Source organism: Parambassis ranga, chromosome 2 (genome assembly GCF_900634625.1).
Source record: "Parambassis ranga chromosome 2, fParRan2.1, whole genome shotgun sequence".
Lineage (NCBI taxonomy): Eukaryota > Metazoa > Chordata > Actinopteri > Ambassidae > Parambassis > Parambassis ranga.
The window spans coordinates 16,063,915-16,083,215 of record NC_041023.1 but is presented as its reverse complement, the minus strand read 5'-3'; the positions used below and the strand labels follow the sequence as shown (position 1 = coordinate 16,083,215).

The following is a 19,301-nucleotide window of genomic DNA, read 5'->3' as shown; positions in this document are numbered from 1 at the left end:
GCACAAATGCAGAATATGTGGGTGAAGGATTATGGGAATTAGCAGAGGCTACAGAAGCAAACACAAAAGCATCCTGGAGCTTTAATTGGTACAACAGGTAGTATAATGACATAATGCCATGCTGGGAATTTGGCTAGTCAATGCTACATACATATTAACATAAATGTCGTTGTCATGTTCATGTTGTTTGCAAAGTTCAGATTTCTTTGCATGGATGAGACAATACACACATCCCAATTACAAATAGGCGAATTAAATCAGTCAGAATTCATTTGAATGGCAGCATAGCTACAAGCAAAAGTTGCATGACATCAAACATCCGATTTAGGACCAACTCATCATTTCCTTTATTTTTTCAGTCTGCTTTGGTCTCCACAACTTTCCAAGACAAGTATGAAAATTAGCATTGAGAAAAGATAGGAAGATTAAACCAGAACAGATAATAAAACCTAAATGTGGCCAACAACTTTTTTTGTCCTCTTATCCTTTTGAGGGCCATATTCCCTCCTCCTATAGCTCCATTATTTTAAGATGAAAAACAACACTTTCAAGTGACTGAACACAGAGGATGCTCTCTGAAGTCAGTGTAAAGGAAGGGAGGGTTGGGATTTCACTCTGGCGATGTCTCCTGGCATGTGTAGACACACTAGGAGCAGAATTTCTCAGGAGGCTGACAAACAGCCCAGGAGGAACTCGTGAAGTGTTTGCCTGGAGAATTTGTTATCACTTTTGCCTTGCTCCAAATCTTACAAATGGAGGTGTTTCCTCCATGAGGCCCCTTGATGCCTGCATTTCTTGAAGTGTGTGGAGAGATTCAAATATGCACTTGATCAAATCAGGTTTTGTTTCTTGCCTGTTGCTGCACAGCCTTGTTTGAATATCGCTCTATTGTGTTTAATAGAAGAAGAAAAAAACTCACCTGTTTCTGCTTATCAACATGTCAGGATTTACAGTTCCTCCTCTGATGACTTCTGGACTGTGTTTCATATCCTCCCTGACCCCTCAGCTGTTATTACATTCACGGGCGGCCTGAGTTGTCAAGTGGACACACAGTCACGCACGGCTGCGGGGGGCAGAGATTGGACGAATTAGATCTGCAGGGATGGAAGCGTCCATACGCCTAGACGATCATGACCCTGCATATGGAAAGACTGTTTAAGCCTTTAAGAGAGATCATCTTTATGTTGCCTTCACTGGAGCTACTGATGAAAGTGTCATTAATATAAAAATTTTAAAAATAGCACAGTGCCACTTCTTTGTACGACGAAGTCAAATGAATGTTTATTAGCAATCCTGTCTTAAATATGGATATTTTCTGTGTGCATCTCTATATAGCTTTCTGTTTTTTTAGTTGCTATAACTGTGAATGAGCCACTTGGGATGTGGGACTAGGTCAGGAAATACCAGTGTGGAAGGCAGTGGCTCTCCTTAGGAATCCTCTGGCTGGGAGGCCCTCTCTGACTGGCCAGGCTGGAATCTGCAGGGAAGAGGAAACAGGTCGGCTTATGCACCTAGTGATCCCTCTCATCAGACTGCTGCAACCTTTCAAAGAGAAAGAGAGAGAGAGAGAGAACCGAATACCATTTTTTCCCAGAGAGGAACTAGGGCTCAGCATTCCTGGCATTGCCACCAGCCTCCAAACAATCCATACTCTATCCTGTGTGTGCTTGGTTGAGTGAATGGCTGCAGTGTGTGTGAGGCCCACAGGCCCAGTATGCTCAACGAAGGGGAGAGCGGCCAAGGTTGCCAGAGCGCACTCAGAGCACCCGGACACCAGGCCCGGGGGCCTCCAACCGCTTAGCCAAACACTGGGACGTCTGAGACGGCACTGTTGAGCCCTACTGCACGGGCCCCGACCGCTGCTGAAAACGCACTCCAGAAAATAAACAGGCTGGGGCCCACGAAGAGCAAATATTTGATCAATCTCAGAAAAAAAGAGGATGAATGTGCAGAAGGGGAGGGAGGGAAGGGAGGGACGGTGAGAAGGGGCAGAGATGGTTGGAGATGAAAGGGTCCGCTATTGTATAAATCACTAGCTTTGGGTCATAGAGCAGTAGGAAGTATAAAAGGCTGTGAAAAATGGAGTAACAGCATGTAGACATGATAAATAAATAAGTTGCCTATAGATTTGCAAGATTTCTGCATTTTTTGGATGCTTTTGACAGAGAAGGAGAAGGATTCAGCTTTATTTGTGGGACAAGAAACCAAACCAAAAAGTTTGCAGTGCCAGCCGACAATGTCAATCATCCTCCATGTTTGTGTTTCCTCTCTGTCCCTCTGTGTGTGGTCTCCCGCATTTTAGTATCAATAAAATACTAGTTTTAGTACAATGTGTAAAAGCACCCTTGAAACTATTGGTTAGTTTTAGTACATTAAAGCTGCTTGGTTTTGGTTCAGTGCCTGTTGAAAAATGGCTCCCATGATCAAGAATGAATGTGCACATATGATAAGTGGTTGAAATAGCTAATACAATAAGCTAGAGTCTGAGAATAAACATGTGTCCAGCTGATTAGACTGACAGCTGTGACGCGGTTGAATTTAACCCTCTAGAATACACATCGTTAATACATCGTTTAAATCCAGGTAAGCGTCTTCGTCAACTTGTATGTGTATATGTCAGTCATGTAGAACCAGCTGAGTTATTATGACTCAGCTAATCAGTGTCACTGTGTGGGTTCTGGAACTATACACATTACACATTGTAGTAGCAGCACACTTATGTGAAAGCCAACTAATATGAGAGCAAATGTAAAATATGAACATATCTGTCGCATATGTGCAATGGTAACATCTGGAGCAAAGCGTAGCTTAGCATAAAGCTAATCTCTTTTTTTCTGTCTACCTGCAGCAGTCAATTATACCATAATGGAACACAAACACATTAATATAAGCAGCAGTGAGCCCATCTCGGCTACTCTGTCCTGCTCCACAAACTTTCCAGCTATTTTTGAACCACTTTGGCCAACATCCCTCTAAATTACTTTACATTATTGTTTTTTAACGTCTTTATTTCCTCCTCCAGTGATCATTTGTCAAAGCCTAATAGGCTGCCATGTGTTTTCCATAGGCATGTATGCAGTAGCAGGTTTAAACCCTGGCAGACTCATGTAAGAGGAAATGCTTTCATAAACAGTCTGTTTCATTTTGCCATTGACTCTTTAATGGGAAGGCCAAAGAACAGATTTTAAACATGTCTGACTTATTGCTTAACTGTTTACATTGTGATCACCAACTGGGGTTTAAAGTTTCCTGTCACCCTGATGATGATGGATTACAAGAATACATATAAAAATATATAATACTCTATGAATTAGCCAAGCCCTGTATGATGAGGTACTGCTACAACATATTGTTATGTTCCAGGAAAGATCATGGTTGGGGGGGCTCAAAAACCTGTGGATGACATCACAGAAGGTTCTGCCATGTGTATGTACAGGTGAGTTTACATATAAGGAAATTTAGTACTTTCTTTCAACCTTTGTTTTTGTCTCCACTACCTTCTAAAACAAATTTCCAACTTTTAGCTGCAAAACATTTTTTTAAAACACACAAAATTATGTGTGCAGAATCAGCAGCATCACTTAAGGGTGCACCACATTTTTCACTGAACGCCATTATGTCTTCAATTGTGTGTGTGTGTGTATATATATAAGCGCCAGTATACTGTGTTATGTTCTTGGGTTTTGCAGCCATAAAATGCAGCAGTTAGTATTAGCGAAGGGTTTTCAGCAGACATGTTGGTGAACATTAAGACCAAACAACTCTACTTTGGTCTCATCTGTCCAGGACATTGTTCCACAAGGGTTGTTCTTTGTTCAGATACAGTTTTGTAAAACCTTTGTCCGGTTTCCATGTTTTTTTTAGACAGAAGCGCTCTTCAAACAAACCATAGTTGTTCAGTCTTCTTCTAATTATGCTGTCACATTAACACTGAGCATGCTCAGTGAGGTCTGTAGGCTCTGACATGTAGCTGTTGGGGTGAAATTTCTGGGACGTCCACTCCTGTGAAGATTGACAGCTGTCTTGAATGTTTTCCACTTGTGAATAATCTTTCTCACTGTAGAACACTTTTAAGTCTTTCCAGATGTGCAGCAACAGTTGCTTCTCTAACACCATGGTTTATGTCTTTCCCTCTTGTCTTTGTGCAAACGCACCTGAATGCTCCAGAGCAACAAACTGCCTAAATGTCAGTTTATAGAGGTCTGTACACCTGCTGATGATCAATTCATCAAGGACTGATGATCAGCAGCACCTGCTGCTGCTCAACTAATTAAATCCTAAGGTTAGTGTTGAACACTTTTCTTCTTGGCAGGATGACAACAGTTGCATGTTGTCATCTGAAGTTGCCTAATACCAATATGTTAGTAAGCTATATATCTACACTGAGCAGAATCTGATGTTTCTGTGACATGTGAGCACGTGGAGCTGTGATGTGACTTACCTCTCCCCACAGGCCCATCCAGGACCTGCAGAGGTTTTTTTTTTACGGAAACAGAGGCACGCCTGTCCTTCTCCACACTGGACAGATCAAATGTCATTCCTACCCCCCCCCCCCCTTCTGCTTACTCTGAATCAAACTGAAGCCCATACCTTGTGTCTCATCCATCAACTTCTCCATGCCACCTCCACAGCATGGAGCCCTGATCCAATCACCCCCGCTGAGCTGTATTTCATAAAGAAACATCAACACTGCCAGTGAAACACTGCTTCTCTTTGCCACTATTGATCTACAACCCTGAGAAATTCAATTGAGAGGAAAATGAGCCCCGGTGCTAGAAGGCAGGAGGTAAACTGTATGGAGCCTGCTTTTTAGATTTTCACAAGTCCACAAGGATTCTGTGGAGGAAAAGGTGTCATATGTAGAACCAAATATTTCTCACTCAAAGTTTGGAAATTTGAATGATTCCAAATTAAGCAAACATCCCTCCAAAGTTTTCCTAATTTTCATCCCCACTCCACAGATTCATGTTTGTCTCTGTCCAAAACAAAGCTTCTCTTTGCCCATCCTGGCTGCTGTCTGCATATCATTTGGCTGCGGTCAGACTCAGCGGACAACCAGATGTGCTGAAGGGGAATGAGGGGGGGTTGGGTTTGTTAGTAATATAGCTTAGACCTCATGGGGAAGCCTGGTATACATACCTAGTCTGTGTGGTTTGTATTATTATTATATAACACCATTACATAAGTGGTCTAAAATAAATGCTGCTTAGTATGCAGTATTAGCTCAGCTGGTTGCGTTGAGGATCGGTTGGAGAGTAATCAATCATCCCTGGGAGAATTTACAGTCTCCGGTCTTTCAAGTGGATTTGGTCTGCTGTGAAACTGTCTTCTATTTATGATTTTGCTTCTGGTGAGCCAATCAAAGCCATGAGGCGTCAGAGCTGCAGTCACAAGAAGATCCATATGTCAAGGAGCATATGGGCCAGACTTTTCCAGTTCCGCCCCCTCCGTTTCTCCCATGGCGAAGCCTCTTGCAGCGTTAAAAGGCAACACCCCTATTGCACCCTTGTTAACAGTCCCCCATTCGGTATACAGTCCCCCATTAATATTTATAAGAGGAGAGTTCCTCACAGGGGCCCAAGGGTGATGAACAGTGTGACCTTTCAGAGGACTGTGGCTCTCAGGAAGCAGCTTTGGATAAGGGGAAGAGCGAAGCCCCCGCCCATCTTCCTCCCTCACCAAATGAAAGCAGGCTGGTGTCGGGACATGAACAGATGTCAGTATCATACCGGTCGTTTTTTGTACCCTTCAGCCGTGCGAAAATTGTGTCTCTCAGTCACACGGTGTCTCTTTTTTTGTTTACAGCCTACGCCCTCCCTCGGTCTGGAACTCTCTTAAAAATACACTTCATTATTTGCAGTCTGGGAGTGACTCAACAGAATTCAGTGTTCTACTTCTTTTTTTGTCGTGAAAACACAGACAGAGCCTTCTCCTCACTGTCTGCCAAATTATAGGCTACGAGCTAATTTGTACAAATAAAAAACGGTGAAAGCTGCACACAGACATAATTCTGTTCTGCTTGTTTTGGAAAAATAAATTCATTCTGCAGAAGGAATTATGTGTCACTACAAGAAAATTATGGGTTTCATGATTGATTCATCACTGAGGTGAATTTTCTGGTGCAACTCACAAAAAACCTGACTTCTCCTCGGCGCCACAGGAGGAGGCATCCATAAAATATAAGGATCTATAATAAAAGAGTTACAAGTAGGACACTCAAAGTGTCTTCAAATGTACAGTATTTCATCTAAGTGAGAAAAGTAGAACTGAGTTTGCTCATGGTTAGGGTCATGGTACCATGGTTACACGTCTTGCCTCTTCCACACTAGGTTTTCTGGCCTGATTGGCTGCTGCTAATGCTCAGGCTAATCTATCAGACTACCATTGATGTTGAAAACTTATTAACATTATAAAATAAAATGTCAGCTTCATGTGTGATGCTTTCAGACAATGTGGACTACTACATGATACAGTGTCAAATTGAGGTTGCACTTCAGGTAAGACCATGGTCCATGGACAGGAACCAGTCATTTGACGCACCTCCAAACACTCGATTCAGTTGGGATTCAGTCACAACTTGAACTTGAACTGACACATCTGAGCAAATCTCCCAGGTGTTCCCTTTATTATGACACCAAAAGTATCTAAATACACCTTGTGGTTGCAGAGACATACTCTATTCATTTTGGGCATGTCATTTTCAAGCTGATGCCTTAAAAAAGGCTTGGGGTGGAATGGGTTAAAGACATCAGTAAAAGAAGAGGAAATGCAATGGACAGCCAAGAATCTATGAATGCTAGCAAGCCACAAGTTAGCATGTCATTTTTTCACTACCTTTGCAAGATGGATTTGTGTAAATCCAGCTGCCTCTTGAAATTGCAGTTATTTTTCAAAGTGCTCCAAAGGTCTAAGTAATTCCAGAGTTAGGTAAACAGCACCAAGCAGCAAACTCCAAAACATGAGAAATGAAGCCAATGTAGAAATTTAAAAACCTGCAGTTTCCTCCACCTTTGAGGAATGGATTTACACAAATTCATCTTGCAAAGGTAGTAAAAAATGACATGCTAACTTGTGGCTTGCTAGCATTCATAGATTCTTGGCTGTCCATTGCATTTCCTCTTCTTTTACTGATGTCTTTAACCCATTCCAACCCAAGCCTTTTTTTAAGGCATCAGCTTGAAAATGACATGCCCAAAATGAATAGAGTATGTCTCTGCAACCACAAGGTTTATTATTTGTTCAGATGTGTCAGTTCAAGTTCAAGTTGTGACTGAATCCCAAATAAAAATGTTTACAGCCTGGCACAAAACAGCTTTGGTCTGTAGTTTTTGGGAAATTTTAAAATTATGCATAATTGTGGGACCAGCCCAAAATTGTGAGCTTTTAGTGACAGGTTCTTTGCCTGTATTTAGACTAACCAGGAGTTTCAGACAACTCCATAAACGCACTGTCAAATAAGACTGCAAGCAAAGAAGTGAAAATGTTACACATTTGCTTGGATTATGTTACAGCCTAAATACCGGTAGGAAAAAGTGACATGTTTGAGAAGTGAGTAACAACCATTGCTGTCTTAAACCATTACTGTTACTGTAAATTTAATTTTCTGCATCCTACTAAGATGTCAGACTTGAACTCTGACACGTTTCACTACAATGAACATATATACACACATATTTTAACACTGGAGGGAACATTCTGACATTACCTTATTTTGACTGAAATTCCCCAGTCATGTGTTTTTTCCGGTGCAGAAATATGCACCAAAAAACCGAGATGGGTGCATTTTGTTTTACAACTCTGCATTTCAGGACAACAACTAAACATCACCATGGTGAATATCCGCAGATTCCGCAAATAGAAATTGTGCGAGTCCCTGGGAATCGCTTGCTAACGACATGATGATGGATGGAGCGATGCCACTCAGTCCAGTAAAAGTACTTTACGAGGAAAAACTTCAGCACCACTTCCTTCACTGTGTGTAAAGACTGAAATTAGTATCAGTCCGATTCAATCTTTCGTGAATAGAAGAATTTATTTGTTTTGATTGCATCTCAATTGTGGATTTTTTTACATGCTGTACTTTTATGGAGGTTAATTTAGACAGTGAAATCACCACACTCTTTGGTTTGTTGACTTCCTCTCTCATTATCCCAAACCCCACCTCCCATGATTAGAGTTTGTTCTCCATCAGCTTTGCAGTACAGCATCTCCTCTGAGGACAAATTTGTTTTCTATTATGCTCTCCCCAGGCAGCCAATACAATCATATATGGAGCTGAGAACTGACAAGAGTTTGTTATTCTGGGGACCCACGCTTGGCTTGTCCCATCATCCCCCAGGTGGTGTCTGTCAACCACTAAGGAAGATGTTCCCTTAATCTAATCAGCCTGTGAAGAACACGCACACTGTGATCGTCAGACAGAGATTACTCCCAACACTGAAGGGAGGGAAAATATGATAACGGGACCTTTTAAGCGCCAAAGTCTGTGAAGGGAGTTCAACCCAGAAGAGCCCACCCATGTAGAAAAGCGAGAGTGGGGGTTTAGAGGCCAAGCTTCTGAAAACTGTGGGGCACCACTGTCAGATTTGTCTGTGGTATTTGTACAGGAAAAACACCCATACCTTACCTTAAATCTAAGGTGCACAAAACTCCTCCTCTTGGAATAAGCAGCAGGTATTGTTGCAGGAACAATTAACCTTATTGAGAATAAAACTGACCATGTTCTCAACCCGATGCCACAAAGGTCAAGCTTTATATTTTATTAATGTCTGATTGATCAGAGAACAATGATACACATCTGTAGTTTGTTAAGTTCCAAACTCCTGTCAGAAAATACAACCAAACTTACACTTAAGTGTAAATTTCAATTTTAGTAGAACTAATTTACCAGTAATTCTGTGAAAATCAAAACAATTTATGATAAAAAAATTTTTTTTATAAAAAACAAAAATTTCTGTAGTTCTCTGTGCAGCTAGAAAGCCGATTTTGACACGCATGTGATCAGCAGTTATGTGACAACAATTCAGGAAAACAAAACAGGCTTTGATTATGCTGTGGAAAGATGGTTAGCAGTTCAATTACTGGAAACATGAGACTTTTCACTGTGTCATCCTTGTTCAGATAAACTTTTCTTTCTTTTTGGCCCATCCCTGACTTCTGTTGACGTCTATGTGACTACTGCATGCTGAAATCAGGGTGAAATGTGACGACTAATCAGAGGGATCACCTTACTTGATCAACTCATTGGTGACACCAGAGTAATATTCTCACACAAATTACAGGTTGAAGCTAGGTATAAATTGCATTATATGAAAAATACGCTTTAAAAATATTAACTCCATCTGTGCAAGTAAATTTCCTGTAGGCCCCGCCCAACCATTCTGTCTGTTGATAATTGGCTCTTGTTTACATTCGTGGTGATAGGGAAAGGAGGATGCCTCAATGAGGCCTCGGGTCAATCCACTTGTCCTCCATATTTATCAGCATCTTGTTTCCATGGAAACTTTAGATGCTTTGACTTGTGGCATTGTTTAACTCAGTGCGAGCAACCCAAACACTTTCTCAAAAATACCGCTTGAAGTTTCATCAAGAAATTGACCTTTAACACATCCACAACTTTTTTTTCTGTTAATTAACACCACACATTTGAAGAGCTGCTCTTGAGATCCGGCCACCAGGCTCAGAAATCACTGGTTTGTTAAGTGCTGTGACTTAACGCATTTTTATTCCACTGTAACTCTTCAGAGGGGGAATCCTCTGAGCAAGTGTGTCTGTAGCTGTCTGACAGCTAATCCAGAGAGGGAAATTTCCCTCATTGCATTTTTATCTCCGCTCCTTAATCACTCTAACAGACACTCTTCTTTCAAATTCTTTTATAAACGAGTGATTCAGTGAAATGTTCCAGCGCCTCCTTTATGAGCCAGAACTTTTTTGTGTCTCCATTAGAAAGAGTTTATAAACAGGTGTGTAACAGCTACATTTCATGCTCCACTAAATCCACAATGCTAAAAGATGAAGTGTCACAGTGGGATGGAGGCAGAGATGCAGGTCTAAGTGTGGTTACTGAACTGTTTTGATCATGCAGGAAGAAAAAAAAGCCTCAAAGCCTGCAGCTCAGTCCATGCAGGACAGCGATCTCCCCTTTCTGGGCCTTGTCGGATGCACAACTGGAATGGCTAATGTATAGACCCATTTCTAAAGAGGTGGAAGGAGGAGGAGGAGGAGGAGGAGGAGGAGGAAGAGGGGTGGATGCACTGAGCTTGAACAAGTAAGTGTTTGTGTGAGAGGCTAGCCGGTGTCTGGCTGATGGAACACAGACAACAAATGAGACAGTTTGTGGGTGAGATCTAGGGAGGATAGCTGAAACCAAAGCATAAAAGATACCGATACAGCACAGATAAGAGTGTATCGTACTTTTTCTGTCCCTGAAAGCATAAAAAAGAAACACACAGGCATCTTTCAGTTGTTGATATTTTTTTTAATGATTTAAAAAAAATTACCCTGACCCAGGATATAGAAATATACAGTCACCTGAATGAAAAAGAGTCAAAAAACAGTTACTACTAGAAAGATTCAGGCACTTGGGACCACGTATAGTCTTTTGTTTGTTTGTCATGCTACACAAGAATTAAGAGTTCTTTGGTCCTTTGTCAGGTCAGCTGAAACCACAGACAGAACTAAAAAAAACAGTATTTACAGTTTATTACAAACCTTCAACAACTCTTCATTTATTTCCATACACTGGTTATGAAACGAGAACAGAATAAAAACAAAGTAATCACAATGGCTCCAATGACAATTTTTTGTTGTTGTTATTTTTACAGCAGTATAACTTAGTGGAATGGATCAAGATATAAAATTTTGGCAATAAAAATAACTTTTTATCCACTAACCACATTGCTACATACATACCAAGCACCCCCTCTCCAAGCCCCCTTATCGTCCATAAAAAAAAACCCAACATGTCATTCTGGCTCGCCAAATTACTGTTTTTAAAATCAACTGGAAGTTTTTCAGCCACATTTCTTGGTACAGCATGGGGATGTTCTTGCAGCTGGTTTGGCGCTGTCTCTTGCCATTTTAAATATTAGTGTGTCACAACAGCAGCTGCTGCCATTATAAACAGACACACAATAGATTCAGCTGCATGGAAACACAAGATCATACAGAGCAGGACAGACCGTCTCTTCTCACTTCAAGACGCATAGAAATTTAAATGGAGTACAAATTAAATGCAGGCATTTCTCACATGAGAAATTTCAGAGTCAGTTCTGTCAGACCTTCAGGAAATCAAAGAAGTCCAGATTCAGTGGATGATCATGCTGGGTAGAATGACAGAGGATTGTTTCCAGAGCCAGAACGCCTTGCTTTTACACTCTCTGTGGACACCGTGGAAAACAAATGTTCAGCAATGTCTGTAAAGTCAATGCTCAGCTGCAAGGCAGCCATGTTTGATAAGAGTTACTGCACGCAGCCATCGGTGACTGAACCTGGGCCACGTAGTAGTTGCTGAAGTTGACATCTCTGACGTAAGGGGCGGGCTGGTAGTAGCAGGTGATGTTAGACAGAGCGGGGATAGCGTTCTGTTCGGCCATTACGCGCAACGCCAGGGCAGAAATGAGAGCCAGCGTTTGCCGGCGCTCATGGCCCATCAGGCACACAGTGCTCTCGTCCACCACCCGCCTCAGTGTCACCAGGTACTCGTAGCGTTTGTGCTCCATGCCAGCAAAGTGGTTCTGCAGGTACCCTTCCAGTTTCCTCTGCTGCTCGCTTATGTCGGGGAAGTCAATGAAGAAGCGTGAACACATGTAGCGCTGCATCTGTTTCATCTGAGACTCGGATGAAGGCCGAAAACCACGCACCAGCAGGTGGCAGTACTTGAGAAGCCCGCCGCCCCTAATCTCTTCTGGGCTACGGGTAGCGATAGTCTTGGAGCGGAGGTGACCCAGAGCTTCTTCAAAGTCACCGTACATGCTCTCCCCCTGCACCGTAGGGTGGAAGGCCTCGGACATGGCAGTCTCTGAGCAGCGGTCAAAGAGCAGCAACGAGTCCAGAGTGATTTGGAAGGAGTCAACGCTAAACTCGAACTGCCTTCTTAGGGTGTCCACAAACTTGAGCTCCACATTCTTGCCGGTGTTGTTGGACAGGGAGATGAGGCTCCACCTGTCTGTCTCGTTACAAACTTTCACCAGTTTCTGCACGTAGGCCTCCTTCAGGGCGAGGGCAGTGATCCTCTCCCTGCATACCCCTTCAGGCAAGAAGTCCACCAGGCAGTCCAGCACCACGTCCTTCACCAGCCGGAAGGTTTTGTCATCTGTCAGACTCAGGCCAAAGATCAGGTCCAGGTCTTTGTAGCCTAGGCCATTATCCTGGTGAAGGACGTGGCTGGCCGCCGAGCCGTTCAGCTTAACGTCACGTACCACAACACCCTGCTCCTCCAGACGAGCCCTTACCACCTGAAAGATAAAGAAAAGGGAGGAAAAACTGAGTGACAGTGATCTAAGACAAGATTAGAATCACAAAGAGGCTGACGCAGAAAACACAGGTTTGCACATGTAAAACGATAGCTGCTCTCTCTACTGCTTCCAATCTAAGAAATCAGAGACACTGTTGGTGCACAAAGCATAAAAATGAAATATAGGAAGTATAAAAAAAGAAAGCAGGCTAACACATGACTATGAACTAATAATCTTATGTCATTTTGCAGACTGAATTCTGTATTACCATAATACACTTATAATACTTATAATAAAATACCTTGGTAGCAAATTATAAGCATATTATATGAATATCAAAAGCATTTTCACTTGCTTCCTTATAATAAGTATTAAATATAACATATGAAATATATAAACCTTGAACTCAAGTTCAACCTTAAGACTTAAAATCCAGAATTAAATTCAAAAATTGGTCTTTGAACTTTGAGTCAACATAAACTCACTGCTGCATAAAATAATCTGAATTCTGTGTTTATGCTCAGAATTCAAACATAAAAGCACAAAACTAAGTCTAAATACAAACATTAAAACTGAATTAAAGTCAAACTTTAAACTCAGAAACCCAGTTTTACAGTCAGAAAGAGCTTATAGACTTTATACTGTATAATTATGACTATATACAGCTAAGTCTATAAAACCCAACATGTTCTTGTTAAACATAATCTGTAGTCTGAAGGATATACAGCACAACTCCAATGAGCTGAATACCTAATTCAGTAGGTTTATCTCACATGAAGGATCCCGACATCTCAAAGATAAACTATAGAAAATGACACGCCAGTGCTCGTCTGCTGCAGGAGACTCATTGAAAAAGAAAAAGGCTGTGAACTTTCCAAGTTGTGGCTGAAGACCATATTGAGAACATTTGATCACCATATAAGCACTTGTTGGCAAGAAAGAATAAGGGAGGGGGTCTTATCTGTTCATTGGAACACACACCACGCATGCATTACTGCAGGATGCTTGGGAAAACTGCTGAACTACAGACAGCCGAGATGTTTTGCTTCCTGTCTGTTGCATCACTCAAAAAGACACCAAGGGGAGGAAAAACAGCTAACAAGGCCAATTTTCTGAAGAAATCCAAAACACAGCTGTCCTTTAAAAAAACTGTCACTCAGCCACAGGGAGCTGATGTTGTCTTACTGTTTCTGCAATAAATGTGTGTAGAGAGGAGGAGACGAATATACAATAGACATACTAACTTGCATTATGTAAGCAAATACAGCAAATCCCTTCATAATGGCAATAACACCTAATATCAGCGTGTAGTTGGAGGTTAATGTGTTAAGCTAAGCTAAACAGACAGCTAAGCTTTGTGAATAAACACACCCCTCGAACATTTAGTTCTGTATCTTTTTGTTGTTTATTCCATACACAAACAGAAATGTAGATTTAAAGTCAGCTGTGCGCTGCAACCTGTGTTTACTGACCATATCTGGCAACCTTAGCTGGAGATGCTACAAGAAGAGATAGGTGTTTAAACTGTTGTTTTCTCCACCTAAAAACCACAAAGTGCTATTTTCTGTATTCTTGTTTATTTAAAGATAAAACAAAGTATGGAGAGGCTGAGGCAGTATATATATATATATATATATATATATATATATATATATATATATATATATATATATATATATATATATATATATATATATATATATATATTTCAGGTCAAAGGAGCACAGGTTCTTCTATAAAGCTTTTAATTTTCTGCTAAACATCAACTTATTTTGCAAAAGTAGCTCTAAGACTAAACCTGATGCAGGTTTACAACTACCGGTACTCATTTGTGAAATACCTGTTCATATGTATACTGTATATACCTACTCTTATTTTGACTCTATATTTTAATTAGTAGTTTATTTTATAACGTATATAGTTTTTTTATCTTATTATTATTTCTAATCTTAATTTATAAAATTTTAAAAATTCGTATTCTAACTTGATTCCACAAAATGTGGATTTAAAGTGAGTACTTTGCCAGAACCTGCACTTTAACCGTAGATGCTACAATGAAAATCTGGGTGCTGTTTTCTCCACGTAAAACCCCAAATCTTTAGTGTTGTTTGTTTACGGATGTGTGTCACACACGTTCTACCATAAACAAAAGTAATTTTTTGTCAGCTAGTTCCCTGATTGAGCCCCTTAAAAAATTATTTATTGTGTTATTTAACCATATATAATTCTGGCAGCTAACAGTAAAAAGGGTCAGATGCTTTACCAGAGAGAAATTACACATGGTTGCACAGGGCCCTGGAAAACACTTTTTTTGTTTAACTATGCAGCAAGGGAAACCCACAGCAGTGTTTGCTCTGACCTCACACTTAAACAGTTGGTCCGAGTTAACAGCACGCCATAATCTGCCTGCCTGCCTGTCTGGGGGTCCCCGAAAGGAGCGTATACATGAGGAAGCAAAGCTCCCCTCCCCCTTCCATCCTGCTCGTAAAAAAAACCACGATAGTGCATTTCCCACCTGGTGAACAGAGTGAGGGGTGAACAGAGTGAGGGGAGACACTTCCGCCAACGTCGGAGCAGAAAAGACTTGTAAAAAAAGAGCCGCAAACGCAGCAGACTGTCTGGTGTTGACAACGCCTTGGCGACATATTACAGTTTTTTCTCCCCCCTCTGCGGCCTCAATAGTTTCCTTGAGTATTTCATTTAAGCTGCGGCCTGGATGTGTTTTTATTACAGCACAGTTTGAATTGACCCAGCCATTTAACCAGCTCCTTGGTCCCCTGGACACCAATGAGAGCTCCCAGGCAGTGAGTCAGATCATCCCTCTGCCAAACAAATGGCGACAGAGTACGAGGAGTTATGAGTCCCTGACCTTAACATCCACTCCAAAACTAACCCAGCCGGTCAGTCGTACAGTAGCTTGGCAGGCAGTGGGGGTTGATGATGATGATGGTTTTTCCTTTTATTTGACAAACGACCTTGAATTTTCTCTCTGAGCAGGTGGTCGTCTCACCTGTGAGTGGTGGGGGTGAGGGGTGGGGGGTGGGACTTGCTCCTGCTCTTCTATGTGATTATATCATTGAAAGGATTATAGACCCAGTTTGGGGGAGATTTGTGTGGGATTATGTGCAACTAAAATAAAACAGCTGATAATTCTCAAATGAGATGACTCACATTATGTACCCTGTAAATTCTAATAAAAAATACATAGTATTTTAGCAAGATGTTCCAATTTACCCATCAAACCCATCAAATTTTTCCAATTGCATCAGTTAATAAAAGTTAAAGTGTTTCGAGATTACCTCCTCCGTGGAGCATGTGGTGTCTTCATGTTGCTCTGCCACCAAACAATAGCCTTAGTGAGGAGTTGGTTTACAGTCTGGCAAGGGCCACAGTGGAATCAGACGACTGGTCTCCACTTACTGTGCACCGTTGTCAAGCCTGACCCACAAGCCCACTGTTATTACACAGGCAGGCGCTAATCCACTCCTCGCATTCTGCTTTAAACCCCCAGCTGCCCACTGCCATCCGGGAAAGTAGACTTCCAACATTAACAAAATAAATAAATACATAACTTGGTCTTCCACATGTGAACCTACTCAGCAAATTACGTAATCCCCTATCTGTGTTTATCATCATGTGGTGTGCTGCCTCTGTAGGTATCGGGGGAGAAGGAGGTTAAACGTGAGTGGCCATTGCAGATTCCAGTTGTGGGTTCAATGAAACCACGAGTGCAGAGGTGTAACGTAACGGTGCTGCTCACAACCAGACCGCAAACAGATGTTATTCATATGTGGCCCTCAAACAAAACCCACCATTGATAAGGTGGGTTTGTCCCATGACTCTTAAGGATTTGTCAGTCACCTCAACCAGTACATGATGACAGAACTGGCTCCCAAACCGCCTCTTAACTGTCTCTCAGGTAGACAGTTCTGTTTGCTGCTGAGCGGTGGTTTTTTTGAACGCCTTAGCCCATATACCATGAATCACAAACACCTCACATTACTGTCAACCATTTTCCAAAACATATTATAGTGGTTTAGATGTCTGAGCATGTTTTTCCCCTCCATTCAGGCAGCCCTTGGTTTCCACTCCTGTCCATATGCTATGAAAATTAACGTGCAGAGACTTTAAAAGCAGCTTGACATTTTCCATGTCAGGGAACACGACGTCTGACTTAATTTCTGTCACAATCATTTTGTTGCTGTGTAGTGACGCAGTGCACACTTGGCGAATCAAACTATACCTACAGGTGTAATGAAATTAACAAAGCAAATACTTGAATACATGAGAAATAAGGCCAATTACCCAACATGTGTTAAAGTCTTTAGCCCATTAGCTCCTATTTGTTGTCACACTGTTGTGGTTTTTATGCACCAACAGATATATCAGTCTGGTCATTGGTCAACACGAATATTTTTAGTATCACATAGGTATATGATGATCTAAATAATGCTATTTCTAATTGTCTCCTTTACCACAATTTACAACTCCTAACAAGTCTAGGATATATCCAGAATAGCCATCTAAAAAAGTGGGTAAAGTAAACTGGGTAAAGCTGTGGTCCGATTTTCCAAAAAAGCTCCATAAAAACCACTCTGGGCCCCCCGGTTGCCTAACAGGACTGATGTATAATGAAGGAAAGACATTAGCAGGGGGATGTTCAGAGCAGATGGTAGAGTATAGGGGCCTCCATGATTATAGGGCCCCCTTGTAATGTTGCATGTGGTGTGTGAGGGTCTTCTTTTTCCACAGCAGAAAAAAATGAATCACTCAAATAAAATCTAAACCTGGAAATGACATCGAGGAAAAGTGCAGCGCAGACTATATACGTTTCATTCCTTATAAATACTCCCTAATGCAGTTATTATCTCTGAAGAGTTGTAAAAAAAAGAGTTAGTGAGCAGGAGCATTAGTGAGCTAGTGGAAAACTGCAGTCAGAGTGTTAGATCATCCCCACGGCTGTATCTGAGTGTGAGTGATCAAATGTCTTTTATGTGGAATCAGCTCAAGCCACAAATCCTGAGCTCACCAAGAGTGACAAGTGAGATTATTTGTAGTCTGGAAAGTTTTTTACATTCATGACAATGTGATATCCATACACAGTCACGGATATATTTATATTTCTTAGATATATTTCTTTAGATATATATATTATTTTTATTATTAATATTATTTGAAAGTCGTGGAGATCATTCTCACCTGAACGATCTGCCGGGGCTGCACGGACAGCGTGGGGAAGTTTCCGCGGCCGTGGATGGGTACACTTTCCCCCAGGATGGAATCCAAACGACGCACCTGATCCCAAGATAGCAAGCTGACCCGCCGACACTGCTCCGAGGCATCACCGGTGGACATGACGACCGGAGTCAACGGGATGTCCAAAAGTAGGCAAATTTAAAAGCAATCCTCTCCTCCGAGATGTTCTGACAGACAGCTTGTGGCTCAAGTGCGCCTCTCTGTCACTCTGTAGGTTTTTACAAAGCTCCTCCAAAATGCGATCAAGTGGTGAGAAAGTTTGGTAGAATATCGGACATCTCCAAAAAAAGAGAGAGAAACACTTCCAGCCCCCGCTGTCTCTCTGTCTCTCTGACTACGTCTTCAGATTAGAGCCTCCTCTGGACTCACACCGGGTTTTTACTGAGCCGGGATTAACATGAGCCTTCCCATTGGCTGGACAGAGATTTATGAATGCTTCAACATACAGAGAGCTGCACACACAGATTCACACACACACCAACTTCAAATGCGTCAGATGACGCGTTCACTGACTGTAGAAAATATGCAAAAGAGCATTCTTGGAAGTTGACTTTTGTAAGAAGAAACCGCAAATCGACTTGTACAGAGGATCTATTCTGGCATGAGACGCATGAGACGCACTTTTGTGCTTTTTCTTGTTAATCATCTGACTTACAAAGAGAAAACGTGAATCCCCGCGGGGACAATATATTCATTCATTCTGTGAAATAGCTAAAATCATTTATAACGCTCATATTTCTTGTCTGGTAATTGTGGGGATCAGTTCTGATAACATCTTAACCCTCGTCACCCACCTAAACCAGTTTATTTGATCCAAAAGTTCGCTCTCATTCTTTATTGCGTCGTGCGCATTTACGCACATGGAAACAGATGACACTGCATTTTTCACTTCAGACAGCTGAGCTGTCACACTGACAATTTACTGTTTTGATTTTTTTTTTTTTTTTTTTTTTTTTTTATTTTATTTTAACTTCAGCTGACATCAAGTCTGTCACAAAAATAAGATGTGACAATCCTGACTGATTGATTTTGATTGTTTACGCACAAAATTGACTGCTGGAAATGAGAAGTCAGCATCGGTCCTCTCCTGTTGTAATGATCCACAAGAGCTCTATTTGCTCCAGAGAAGCACAGAACTCCCATCAATTGATTTGGGTTATTATTACAAAGGTGGCACTTAAGCACAGGATATTTACTGGGTTTTTAAGACTTGTAAATTTGCACTACAGTGCCCACTTGAGCTGACAGGACCTTTGCAGTGTTTTTTTTTTTAACTTTGAACTCAACAAACATCTGCTTTGACATAATCAGAGTTCATTGCATGTAATAGTTAAAATCTTGTTTTCCATCTTACCATCCAGGGATTTTATGAGCTTAAAACATAAAGCCAATCAAGTGATTTTTTATTTTTCCGTAGGAGAGATCAATCGCTTTCATGTATACAAATATCAAATACGTCTTAGAAGGCCAGAACAATATGTGATGCAGAGCATTAGGATGATCATGGTTCAGATATTTTACAACATCCAGGCTGAATTTTATTTTAAATGATCATTATGATGCCTCACGAATGTTAAGCTTAAAGATAAT

The 19,301-nt window shown here is 41.3% G+C and overlaps 1 protein-coding gene across 1 annotated transcript; it reads right to left on the bottom strand.

Annotated features, from left to right (window-relative positions):
- Positions 1-10,513: 10,513 nt before the first annotated feature.
- On the bottom strand, positions 10,514-18,087 carry tent5bb (terminal nucleotidyltransferase 5Bb). The gene is made up of 2 exons (XM_028396585.1): positions 17,655-18,087; positions 10,514-12,455 (listed from the first exon to the last, which is right to left on the bottom strand). Exons 1-2 carry the CDS (start codon positions 17,808-17,810, stop codon positions 11,430-11,432), a joined length of 1,182 nt encoding a protein of 393 aa, XP_028252386.1. The 5' UTR covers positions 17,811-18,087; the 3' UTR covers positions 10,514-11,429.
- Between the last annotated feature and the right edge of the window lie 1,214 nt (positions 18,088-19,301).